Source organism: Stomoxys calcitrans, chromosome 2 (assembly GCF_963082655.1).
Source record: "Stomoxys calcitrans chromosome 2, idStoCalc2.1, whole genome shotgun sequence".
NCBI classification, from domain to species: Eukaryota; Metazoa; Arthropoda; class Insecta; order Diptera; family Muscidae; genus Stomoxys; species Stomoxys calcitrans.
The window spans coordinates 210,842,512-210,856,924 of NC_081553.1; the positions used below are offsets into that span (position 1 = coordinate 210,842,512).

General features: G+C 34.9%; 1 protein-coding gene across 1 annotated transcript in view; it reads left to right on the forward strand.

Annotated features, from left to right (window-relative positions):
* Positions 1-14,413, forward strand: part of LOC106092668 (rho GTPase-activating protein 92B) — a 42,099-nt gene that overhangs the window by 11,205 nt on the left and 16,481 nt on the right. Inside the window, exon 3 of the mRNA XM_013259575.2 lies at positions 2,225-2,400. Within this exon, the coding sequence (XP_013115029.2) occupies positions 2,225-2,400 (176 nt within the window). The remainder of the gene's footprint in view (positions 1-2,224; positions 2,401-14,413) is intronic.

The following is a 14,413-nucleotide window of genomic DNA, read 5'->3' on the forward strand; positions in this document are numbered from 1 at the left end:
CCCACGTTTTGGATACCCCCTTTTTAGTGTAGGACTTCCAAAAACCTAGGTAGTCACTCAGTTTATAAGATTAAGATTTTTTTTTCATAAAAAAGTACCATTTGTATGTTATAGTACCTAAATGTAAGATTTAAAAAAAAAACCTTCTTGTCGCCCAATATTAAGCGAAGATAAGATATTTCGTACTTTGCACTTTTTGATACCAAAATGAACGAATATTAAATGAATAATTTAGTCACCCATTATATAATTCCTTCTTGTACAATGCCAAATTTCAGACTTCCAGCTACTTTCTTTACAGATGAAAGTACCAAATGGTACCAAAATTTATAAGTTGTGAATAGATTATTTAGTCACCCATCATATTTTTCATAGTTGAGCCGGCATGCCAAATTTCAGACCTTTAGCTCCATCTGTAAAGAAAGTACCAAACGGTACCAATTTTAGTACCAAAATGTTTGAATAGATTACTTAGTCACCAATCATATATTTCTTAGTTGTACCTACTTGCCAAGTTTTAGACCTCTAGCTCCATCTGAACAGAAAGTACAAATTGGTACCAATTTGGTACCAAGATGTACGAATTTTTAATAGGTCATTTAGACATCTATCATTTATTTCTTAGTTGTACCTAAATGTCAATGTTAAGACCATCCACGATTTTTTTTCTAGTTGTGCCATATTTCAGACCTTCAGATCATAGCCTCCCAAATTTCAGACCTGTAAATTCATCTTTAAAAAAGTAACAAATGGTACCAATTATTACCAATCTGTAATTCAAACATTTTTTGATTCAATTACAAAAAATATTGATTCAATCAAGTTTTTAATTGAAAATTAAAAATATTTCGATCACAACTGTGATTAAAAATTCATTCAGATTCAATTAAAAAATTAATTGTGTGATGACCACCGCGTTTGGCGTCGTTGGCGGATATGCTAACCAATACATCACGGTGGCATCCATGTTTCATCTAATGTCAACTATAGTACAACACGTCAGTTCTCCTCCCCGAATCCATTTCAACTTCTTTGAATAGATTTCAGACATTCCAGATGCAAGTTCGCAATTAATGGCATTACAAAAGCTGGTGTCAACAGTTTCATGACCTTCATGGCTATGGTTCCTTCTCAAATCTACACAACGTTATTTGTTTTGCATATTTTTTATCTACTTTCAAAATCGCGTCAGAAGGTACATCAATGGTCCTAATAGTCCTTTCTGCTTCAATATTTTTGTTCTCTGCTTCCAAAGACCTAGATACCCGTTTGACGTGCACACCAGAAAGCATCGGCAAGTTACATTAAAAATAAGTACACACGATAAACATGAAGCGAATGTCACGCTCACACCTTATACCAGTAATGATTGTTGACGCTTACGACTATCAACGACATAAGTGTTTGTGCCGATGAGAATAAAATGATTTCGAATCATATTTTGCATTTTAAGCAATGCGAACGAGGGCTCACATTGATCGCAACTAAATAGAAATCCGCAATTACTTTTTGGGCAACCCAATATATCAACACATTTACAATGCCACAGACATACCCCAAGAGGAAGTATAAGTATTTATGCAAAATTTAATGTGCTTAGCTTTACTCCTTCGAAAGAGATCGACTAAGTCAATCATGGCGATCTAGATGGAAAATCGCATCACCGTGATCCTCACCACAGACAATGTCATATCGACTTGAAATATCATGGCTATGAAGAGTATGTATAGCCCATAGGGTTTTAGAGCAATTATAAGAGCTGTTATGGACAAACTGACAAATTGTTTAAAATCTCTCCTCCCTTGGTGGAAGGTGTAAAAATATGAGATTTTGACCTTCATTTCTTGCATATAGTTCAAACATTTTAAATGGCACTTTTTAATAAAGAGACCCGTCGATTGTGACGCTTGGTTGTCGTGTTGGTATTTTAATATACATTTCCTGTCATTATGATTGCATTTCATGAATGGTGGATGACCGAATGCTTTCGACCACTATGGCGATGATGGTGTAGCAACATAAGACATCGAAATATTCATACATCATCCATCATCATCATCATTATCATCTTCATCTCATCATCCATTTTTCGAAATTTATTTTATTTCTTGCATTTATTTTGGTTCATTTTTTTTGTATTATGGTCTCCTCTAATTTCTTTTCGTTTTTCTTGTGCCGTTTTTTCCATCTCTTCCACATTTCTGTTGAAATTGATTTCACGCAGGCGAACTTGAAAAGTCATTGGCTGAATGCATAGTCGACAGTGAACTGGAGACAGAATTTAAAGTGGTGAAGCGTCTTAAATTAATTTTAGACAAGGAAATACAAGAGATCTCAACACTGAAGCGTAATGTGTCGCGCACACTGCAAGAATATGCATCTTTAACAAGGAGTTATGAGGTAAGTCGTTTTTGTTTTTTATTGTAATGCAAGATTATCGCAAAGATAGTTGACACACTCGTATTTGGAGTTCGTATGAGTTAAAAAAATTGTTACTGTGATGGGGAAATTAAAATGATTTAAGATTACTAGGCTCGTAGATCATGAAATATTGAAACTGATGGCGCTGGTATGGCATGGTCCAAACCAAGCCACGATTAACCAAAACTGGAAAAATACGCCTGAAATGAGCCTAAGATCATAAAATGGGAAATCGATTTTTATGTGAGCAAAATAAAGTTCTTATAAAATGCGTATTTCTTGGAACGGAGAGTTTTATTAGATCTATCTACAACTGTGCCAAATATCGTCCAAATCGGACCAACTTTAGGTGTAGGATCCATACAAACGTACCCCCGATTTTTGGTATTTTTGCTCTGGAACCCGCATGGTACAAATCGGTCCAACTTTAGGTGTAAGATCCATATAAATGACCCCCAATTGTTGGTATTTTTGTTCTGGAATCCACATGTTTACTCCAATTTTTCTAAAATTTGTCGCGCGGTATTTTCTCATGGCAAAAGTATATTCCATCCGAAGGACGAATCGACCAATATTTTGATGAAGCTCCCACATAAATCAACATTTCAGGAGAGAGATTTTTGCTCTGAGTTAAGTTAAGTATAATTGGAATTTAGTGTACAAAGAATCGAAGTTTTCGGAATATTTTATACATTGTTGGAAAGGTTGGAAAGGAAATAAAAATGTCCTTAAAATAAGGTAAATTGTGTAAATAAGGGTCCCGTTTTCATGTGTTACTGGTAACGGCAACAAAACCAGTAACGAAAGACTAAAGTCGGGCGGTGGCGACTATATCATACCCTACACCACCGAGTCTGTCTATTACTATTAAGCAAATGAGACATCAAATAAAACACCTCATGCAAAATTTTGTAAAGATCGGACTAGAATTTTGGCTGCTATAGCCATAATAGGCCATATCGGATGAAAGATATATATGGGAGCTGTATCAAAAACTGGACCGATTTTGATGAAATTATGCGGACAAGCAGAAACCTGAAATCAAACACCTCGTGCAAAATTTTGTAAAGGTCGGACTTAAATTGTGGCTATTACAGCTGTAATAGGTCATATCGGATGAAAGATATATATGGGAGCTATATCTAAAACTGGACCGATTGTGATGAAATTTCGCAAACAAGTTGAAACAGCAAATCAAATATCTCATGCAAAAATTTGTAAAGACCGGACTAGAATTGTGGCTGCTATATGTAAAGGGTGATTTTTTTGAGGTTAGGATTTTCATGCATTAGTATTTGACAGATCACGTGGGATTTCAGACATGGTGTCAAAGAGAAAGATGCTCAGTATGCTTTGACATTTCATCATGAATAGACTTACTAACGAGCAACGCTTGCAAATCATTGAATTTTATTACCAAAATCAGTGTTCGGTTCGAAATGTGTTCAAATTTTGACAAATTTTGTTCAGCGATGAGGCTCATTTCTGGTTGAATGGCTACGTAAATAAGCAAAATTGCCGCATTTGGAGTGAAGAGCAACCAGAAGCCGTTCAAGAACTGCCCATGCATCCCGAAAAATGCACTGTTTGGTGTGGTTTGTACGCTGGTGGAATCATTGGACCGTATTTTTTCAAAGATGCTGTTGGACGCAACGTTACGGTGAATGAACACATTTCGAACCGAACACTGATTTTGGTAATAAAATTCAATGATTTGCAAGCGTTGCTCGTTAGTAAGTCTATTCATGATGAAATGTCAAAGCATACTGAGCATCTTTCTCTTTGACACCATGTCTGAAATCCCACGTGATCTGTCAAATACTAATGCATGAAAATCCTAACCTCAAAAAAATCACCCTTTATATGGAAGCTATATCTAAAGCTGGACCGATTTTGATGAAATATTGCAGACGCGTTGAAATATCAAATCAAACACCTCGTTCAAAATTTTGTAAAGATCGGACTAGAAGTGTGGGTGTTACAGCCACAATAGGCCATATCGGATGAAAAATATGTATGGGAGCTATATCTAAAACTGGACCGATTTTTATGAAAAATAGCGGACAAATTGACGCCTCAAATCAAACACGCCATGTAAAATTTTGAAAAGATCGAAGAAGAATTGTGGCTGCTACAGCCAAAATAGGCCATATCGGATGAAAGATATAAATTGGAGCTATATGTAACACTGGACTGATTTTGATGAAATTTTGCAGACAAGTTGAAATATCAAATCAAACACCTCACGCAAAATTTTGAAAACATCGGATTTAAATTGTGGCTTCTACAGCCATAATAGGCCATATCGGATGAAAGATATATATGGGAGCTGTATCCAAAACAAAACCAATTTTGGTGAAATTTTGCGGACAAGTAGAAACATCAAGCCAAGCACCTTAAATCAAACAATTTTGCATAGATCGGGTGAAAACTGTGGCTCCTGCAGCCATAATAGCTTACCTCGGATGAAAGATATATATGTGAGTTATAATTAAATCTGGACCGATTTTTTTTTTTCCAAAATCAATGGCTTTCGTTCTTGAAATGGCATATGCAAAATTTGATGGTAATCGGACAACAAATGCGATTTGTACCTAGATCTCAATAATACATGGATAGACAGACGGACAGACAGACAGACAAACGGACATGGCTAAATCGAATCAGGAAGTAATTTTAGCCGATCGGTATACTTAACAAAGGGTCTAGCTCGTCTCCTTTTGAGCGTTGCAAACAAATGCACAATGTTATACCCTGTTCCACAGTTGTGGTGTAGGGTATAACAATATGGAAAATTCGACTTTTATAGGTTAGGTTAGGTTGGCATGGGGCGATATTTATCCGACCCATGCCACTACGGACATACACCTAAGCCAGTAATCGGCTTGTTGTGCGCTCTTAATATTAAAAAGTAAAAAGAAAATGTAAGCCTGGAATTCCCTACAATTTACAAAATCCCTAGTTGTTTTCCATACCACGTCCCTAAGTTGGTTCATATCTGGCATTGTGTCCCCACGTAAGTACCGGTGTCTGTTAAGCGCGAAAGACGGGCAATGACATAGCAAATGCTCCAAATTCTCTTCATTTTCCCCACATCCCCTACACATGCTATCCTTTAACGTAGGAAATAATGCAACGACTCATCATCCTCCCCGCATGCACTACACACGTTGTCAATTGGCGAACCTATTCTGCATAAGTGCGCCCATAGTCGTATGTATCCTGTAATGACACTGAAAGCCATACTGATTAGAGCTGGCAAACTATCGATAAGCGCAACATTCGATATTTTCGATAGTTTGAATAATAAATATCGATAGTATCGATACCATCGTTAATTTCCCATAACCCATATTTCAAACGAAAATCAGAAATCATTGTACAAAATGTTAGCCTAATTGGATGAAAATTGCGCCCTCTATAGGCGCAGTGTATCTTTAAGGATGCATTCTTTGCTTATTTTTGCAAACAATTATACTTTTGCGATATCGATTATCCATCGGAAAAATGTCAATCGATATTCAGCCAAAAATTTAATATCAATAGTGACATCGATATTTTGCCAGCTCTGATACTGGTCTTCTTCCCACTATTCCTTCGTCTTTTCGCCATCCGGGTCCTTTTCGACATTACTTTTTAGTATTTAAAGCGCAAAACAAGTAAATCCACCAAATGCCAATATCGATATACACCTCGATATTGCCATTTGGCGGATTAACATCCGCACCTTCTTTTCAAGCTAACCCAACTTACATACTTACTTACTTATTTCCTTACTTACTCACTTACTTTTTAGTTACTTGCTTACTTTATACCTACATACTTATTAACTTACTTATTTACTATTATTTACTTACTTACCCTTTTTACCTACTTACACATATATTTACTTACATACTTATTTACTTTCTTACTGACTTACCTACTTATTACTTACTTACTCACTTATTACTTACTTGCTTACTTACTTATTAATTTACTTGCTTACTTACAGCGGTCAAAAAAAGTATTCATCATTCAATGTTTTTTTTTAATAAGTCTACAAAAGACAATTGGAATAAAAACATATTAAACTAATGATGCAGTAGTGCTTGTGTGATATATATGTACACAATTTCATTGTTTTTAAAGAAAAAAATAGTATTTATTGGAACAAAAAGGGCCATTTTACAGCTGAACACAAAAAATTAAACAAAAAAAGTATTCATCATTGCAAAAAAACAAAAAAAATAAATAACATAATTTAAAAAAATTAATACTTTGTTATTCGACCACCGCGTCTTATAACTTCTTTTAAACGGTTTGACATCGATTGGACTAATTTAGCGGTTATATTTTGGTCTATATTAGTCCATTCCTCCATTATCACCTGTTGCATTTGACTCTTGCTCGAAAAATTGCGCGTTCTCAATTTGCGTTCGAGATGTTCCCAAAGATGTTCAATTGGGTTTAAGTCGGGACTTTGAGGAGGAGTTTTAATGACTTTGGGGCAGTTATACAGCATCCACATCTTGGTATTTAAAGCAGAATGTTTGGGGTCATTATCTTGATAATATTGAAAGTTATTACCAAGCCCAAGTTTTACAGCACTATCTTTTAAATTCCTCTTTAAAATGTCAATGTAATACTTATGATCCATTACTCCATTAATAATTTCAAGATTTCCCGCTCCTGAAGCCGCCATACACCCCCAAACCATTAAACCACCTCCACCATGTTTTACAGTAGCAACTGTGTTTCGTTCTTCAAGCTCTGTATTTGGTTTTCTGTACACTATGACCTTTCCATCGCACCCAAAAAGATTAAACTTGCTCTCGTCTGCAAAAATAACTGTTTTCCAAAATGATTCGGGCTGTTTTACATACATTTTTGCGAAGTTTAGCCTTTTCACTCGGTTTATTTTATTTATAAAGGGCTTCTTACGTGCAGTTCTTTCTCTGTAACTATGCCTTTTGAGTGTATTTCGAATTGTTTGTGTAGTAACTTCCTTCCCTAAATATTCCATAGTGTTTTTACGAAGAATGGTCGCATTTGTCTTCGGAGTTTTCTGAACTTGCCGCACTAGCCAACGCACATCTCCAACTGAAAGTGCTTTTGGTCGACCAGATCTTGGTTTATTGTCAACAGTTTTCGTTTCTGTCCACTTTCTGACGATGGATTGTATAGTAGATCGTGGTCTATTTAATATTTCACTGATAGTTTTTTGAGTTAAACCATTCCTGTAGTGTTTTATTATCAAAACTTTTACCTCATCAGAAACCTCGTTTTGCTTACGACCCATTTTGACAAAAACTATATTTTCAATGAAATTAAATATTTGCTGTCAAGGGCAAAGCCTCCTTTACTAAATAAAACAGAAAAGGGGGATTCCCAAATAATATTTGAATTTGACTTTGATGATAGCACATCAATGATGAATACTTTTTTTGTTCTGTTTTTGGTGTTATTATATAAAATTGCATTTTTTGCGCTAATTAAATTTATTTTTTGAATTTATTTTAAAACATATTACGAAAAATAAACTATTGCATAAAACTGCATTATTTGTTTACTTTAAATTTTCTTCAATTACCCAAAATAAGTGAATTTATTATCAATTTTGCTAATGATGAATACTTTTTTGACCGCTGTACCTACAGCGGTCAAAAAAAGTATTCATCATTCAATGTTTTTTTTTTAATAAGTCTACAAAAGACAATTGGAATAAAAACATATTAAACTAATGATGCAGTAGTGCTTGTGTGATATATATGTACACAATTTCATTGTTTTTAAAGAAAAAAATAGTATTTATTGGAACAAAAAGGGCCATTTTACAGCTGAACACAAAAAATTAAACAAAAAAAGTATTCATCATTGCAAAAAAACAAAAAAATAAATAACATAATTTAAAAAAATTAATACTTTGTTATTCGACCACCGCGTCTTATAACTTCTTTTAAACGGTTTGACATCGATTGGACTAATTTAGCGGTTATATTTTGGTCTATATTAGTCCATTCCTCCATTATCACCTGTTGCATTTGACTCTTGCTCGAAAAATTGCGCGTTCTCAATTTGCGTTCGAGATGTTCCCAAAGATGTTCAATTGGGTTCAAGTCGGGACTTTGAGGAGGAGTTTTAATGACTTTGGGGCAGTTATACAGCATCCACATCTTGGTATTTAAAGCAGAATGTTTGGGGTCATTATCTTGATAATATTGAAAGTTATTACCAAGCCCAAGTTTTACAGCACTATCTTTTAAATTCCTCTTTAAAATGTCAATGTAATACTTATGATCCATTACTCCATTAATAATTTCAAGATTTCCCGCTCCTGAAGCCGCCATACACCCCCAAACCATTAAACCACCTCCACCATGTTTTACAGTAGCAACTGTTTTTCGTTCTTCAAGCTCTGTATTTGGTTTTCTGTACACTATGACCTTTCCATCGCACCCAAAAAGATTAAACTTGCTCTCGTCTGCAAAAATGACTGTTTTCCAAAATGATTCGGGCTGTTTTACATACATTTTTGCGAAGTTTAGCCTTTTCACTCGGTTTATTTTATTTATAAAGGGCTTCTTACGTGCAGTTCTTCCTCTGTAACTATGCCTTTTGAGTGTATTTCGAATTGTTTGTGTAGTAACTTCCTTCCCTAAATATTCCATAGTGTTTTTACGAAGAATGGTCGCATTTGTCTTCGGAGTTTTCTGAACTTGCCGCACTAGCCAACGCACATCTCCAACTGAAAGTGCTTTTGGTCGACCAGATCTTGGTTTATTGTCAACAGTTTTCGTTTCTGTCCACTTTCTGATGATGGATTGTATAGTAGATCGTGGTCTATTTAATATTTCACTGATAGTTTTTTGAGTTAAACCATTCCTGTGGTGTTTTATTATCAAAACTTTTACCTCATCAGAAACCTCGTTTTGCTTACGACCCATTTTGACAAAAACTATATTTTCAATGAAATTAAATATTTGCTGTCAAGGGCAAAGCCTCCTTTACTAAATAAAACAGAAAAGGGGGATTCCCAAATAATATTTGAATTTGACTTTGATGATAGCACATCAATGATGAATACTTTTTTTGTTCTGTTTTTGGTGTTATTATATAAAATTGCATTTTTTGCGCTAATTAAATTTATTTTTTGAATTTATTTTAAAACATATTACGAAAAATAAACTATTGCATAAAACTGCATTATTTGTTTACTTTAAATTTTCTTCAATTACCCAAAATAAGTGAATTTATTATCAATTTTGCTAATGATGAATACTTTTTTTGACCGCTGTACTTACTTATTTATTTACCTACTTATGTACTTATTTATTTACCTACTTACTTATTTATTTTCTTACTTAATTACGTTCTTACTTACCAATTAATGTTTTAATTGATACTGCTGCAATCACGACAATGATCATATCAATGACCGTTTTTGAAAAGTAATTGGAAAAATGTTCTATTAAAAAATGATTTGAAATTTTTGAATTTTCAATTAATTTTTAATTGATCATATTATAAAATATTGAAATTCACACAGATGCTTACCTCCTGGGACATGAACTTAAGGTGCGTTGTTTGGGAAAAGATCCGTGTGCTACCGTATAAAAAACACCCGCGGGGGTTCTCCCAAAAATTTTGGCTATTGGACAGGTGTGCCATTTAGATTTTTTATTGTCGTAACAGTATGTTGTGCATTGAGGCAGACCTCCTTACCGATGAAGGACTCCGTCTTTGAAATCTCCGTTATATAGTAGGGGTCAGAATGAATTTACTTAAGCACCATATCTGAAAATTTGTTTAACATTCGATTAAAAAAATGATTTATACAATTAATTTTTTTAATTGAAAATTACAAAATTTTCAATTACGATTGTGATTGAAAAAATTTTCAGATTCAAAAAAAAAAAATTATTTTTTTTAAATTAAAAATGGCAAACATTTTAATCACAACTGTAATTGTAAAAAATCATTTTCCATTAAAAAATTATTGAACCAATTATTTCTTTTATTGAAATGATTTTATTGTCAATAAAATTTTTAATTGAACATTTTTTTGCGATTATTTTCTGTTCAATAATGACATTAACTGGTACTGAATTTTCTGGACTGGTCTGTCGAAAAATGCTTTGATGTTGCCAAAAGAGATGGAAATTGTGAATCTGTTTATTTTGGGGTTTTCCCTGGTTTCGTTGTATTTTTGGATCATATTAAATACATGTTATGCAAAGAATTAAAGAAAATGTACAATTAATTTAATATAATTTGCGGTCAATGCTATTTTTTTGCACACAACTGTAGATCTTCTTGGCTAAAAACAAATACTAAATTAATGTATTCATTGCAGTTACGTTAAACCCATAACTTTTTTTCTCAATCTTGCAGTTAATGTCTTTACTTCCGTTGCATTGCGTTGCAAGTTCATATATTATTTTGGCGTTGTTATGTCAAATAGTAAAATAGACTGGCGTCTAAAACTCAGCACCTACTAGACAAGAGTTTTATCTCTAGAAAAAAAATGTTGTTTTGTATTTAAAGTATTTTTTACAAACCCCAAAAACGTGATCACAAAGCTTTTCGTTATGTTTTCTTCTCACCCATTGGTTTCTTCAAGGTATCTTCAAGAAAAAGCAATGAGACACCGGTGTGGGTTTTTGAAAAACCATACTGACTTTAACATTTTTGTTTTTGGTTTGTTTGCAAAATTTGTTTATTGTGGAGGTATAAATTCCAATCAACCAATACTCCACCATATCTTTTAGCCCTGCCTCCTACTAAAGCTGTAATCAGTTGGCGCCCATTGATAATAATATTTCTGAGGAATATCTAAAGGCAATATTGGTTTGACGAAAGGAAATTAAAAAACAAAAAACGGTTTTGAATTATCGCTAATTGGCAATATCGTTTGGGGGTTGCGTTCAAAGCATTTTGATAAAACCATTTATCTGAAAATAGTGTGGCACTCTCTTATGTGCGACGTTTTTAATTAGTTGGGAGTTGAGAAATCATACTTATCGATCACTACAAATGGTCACAGTGATTATGCATACTTAAAAAAAAGGGGCCATTTATGCAGAAGGCTGTCTGTTGATTTTTGATGTTTTTTCTATCATTCTTATCATGTCTATGTAATGTTTCTATACTTTTTATAGAATTTCAACATATTATGCCAAATATGCCACATTTATAACACCATACTTACAGTATGCGCCCTTAAGTTTCAAATATTAATTGCCACTTTTATGACAATATCTGTAATGGTCTAAGTTAGCGTCCCTACGACAGACATGGCTAAATCGATTTTGAACTCATGTGCAGAAGATTATAAAAATCAGCACAATGTTTTCTATTATCAGCAACATTTTTTCTATCATGTATGTCTACCGATTACAGACGTTCAAGTATCAGATAGTTACAATTGGCTTTGTATCAGGTATCGGGCTATTATGAGTATGTAGAAATGTAATTGATAACCTGTAGCCGCATTTTATTCTGTAATCATTTTATAACCTAATAGTTGGACAGGGCCCGCTCCGCTGCGCCTTCTTTCAATCTCTTATTTTATCTGTGCCTTATAATGACATGGTCAGAAATAAGTCCTGTTTGGGGGTGCTGGTACGGCCATTCAGATATTTCGACCCAATGTGGATATCATATTGGTGCTCTACTCCCAAATACATTTCATTTGACTCTTATGTTGCTATGGTAGGTAAATATGTCCGGTATGGGGTATTTTTGGGGGGGTAAGGCGGACCCATAGGCTATATAATTTTTTGATATCAAATTCGTGCTCTAGTCTCAAATACCTTTCATTTGAGCCCCATAATGTCATTATTGGTCTATATTTCCATTTGGCGGGCTTGAGAGGTAGGGCGGCCCCCCCAAATATCCCGCCATAAATCAGGATACCAAATTTCTGTAATAAACAAACCAAATTTCGATTAAATCGTTTCACCCATCTCAGAGATCTGGCATTTTTGAAAATAGGGCAAGGGGAGGGTCATCCCATTAAAGTTTGGATGTTAGATCTACTTTATTCTCTTAGTTTTGGTGGTAGATTGGAATAGCCACACCCTTAGCCCTTTGAAAGTGGATATCAGATTCATATTTTACTCCCATAAACCACATTTGAGCTACATATTGCTATAATCGGTATATATGTGTGTGGCTAGGGGGAGTTTATGAGGTGAGAGGTCCATGAAACACTTGGCCATAAAACACGTATCAGATTTGAGCCCCTTTTTGCCATAATCCACAAATATGAGGGGTATGTAGGGTGGGGCGGCCACCCACGCACTTAGCCCTAAAAAATATCCGCATCGTGATTTATTCTCAAATTTCTTTTATTTGAGCACCAATTGCCATTGGTTTAGGGGGAGTTTATGGACGATCCCCAAATACTTGGCCTCATAATTTGATAACAAATTCGTTTTGTACTATCAATTGCCATGGTAGGCACACATGGCTGGTTTGAAAGGAGGAGTTTAAGAGGCGGACCCTGAAGTAATATAAGCATCGTGCTAGAGCACAATTTTGTTTTGCCCTATAATGTCAAGCATTTTTAAGGTGTCTATCAAGATATTCAGGGCAACGGGTCTCGTTCAGATCAACACTAAATAATTGTTTTTGTTTTGGTTATCTTCATTGAAAATAATATTGCAAAGCTACCACTTGGGATACCACATTTGTAAAGATCCGCAGGTCCTCCTGTGTCCATCCCAATTTGAGAGTAAAAGGTCTCCTCTACTACCATAGACCTTTAATACTTGTCCTATTCTATCCTGATCGGCTTTCATATATCATTTTTAAAATTTTTTGGGTAGGATAGGGGGAGAGGGTTGCTCTCTGATATATCCTTTCATTTGAGTACAATATATTCGTATTCTTATAACAGATGTATACTCAACTTTCAAACAGCTTTCACTTGATATCCGTATTGTCCCAGTTGGTAAATAAGCCTTACTGGGGGGTTTTGGAGGGTGGGGAGGGGATACATAGCAAGGAATACATTTTTATATCAGACTAGCTGACCCAGTCCGCTCCGCTGCGCCTTCTTTTACCTTATATGGAAATTTTCCTTTGAATATTTATTTTCGACAACTAAAGAATTTTTAGTGAATTACCATGCTACGAAAATAGTATATCGCTTGACTAACAGTTTACCAATATAAGTGCCTTTATCTGAATCCCATATGATCTTTATCGGTCAACGAATTAAGTTTGGATGGAAGGTGTACTCCATTCTTAAAAAACTTTATTTCAGCCCGATATTCTCATGATGTCTGATTTAGGGGTGTTTTCAGGGGTGAGGTCGTCCACCAGACACTTGGCCCTGAAAAAATATCAGCATCGTGCTTTTCTCTCAAATACCATTTATTTAAATCCCATATTGTCCCCCAAACACATGGCCCCAAAATTTCTTATCAAATTCGTTTTCTAATCTTCAATACCTTTCATTTGAGCCACATATTGGCATGGGAGGTGTTTTGGGGAATACCAAATACCTTTATTTGAGCCCCATATTGCGATGGTCAGTAAAAAATTGTTGTTTGTGGGGTAGACCCCTTTTCCCAAAGAAACTTGGTCCCGAAAGTGGGTATCAACTTTTACTTAAGCCCTACAGTGTCATGGTCGTTAAATATGCTCGATTTAGAGGTGTTTTGGGGAGTGGGGTGGGCCCCCAAACACTAAGCCCTGAAAATATATTAGCAACGTGCTCTATTCTCATATATCCATATATCATTTATTTGAACCCCATATCGCCGGTGGCCTCAAAATTGGATATGAAATTCCATACCATCTCAAATACCATTCATTTAAACCCTTTATTGCAAAAACCAGCAAATATGTTCGGTTTGGGGTATGGGCCCTAAAAACTGAATATCGAGCTCCACTGTCTTGAGTGTCCACTGTCCTATTTGGGGGTTGTTATGGTGATGGGACGTCACATAGACAGTTGGTCCCGAATGTTGATATCAGATTCATGGTCTACTCCCAAATACCT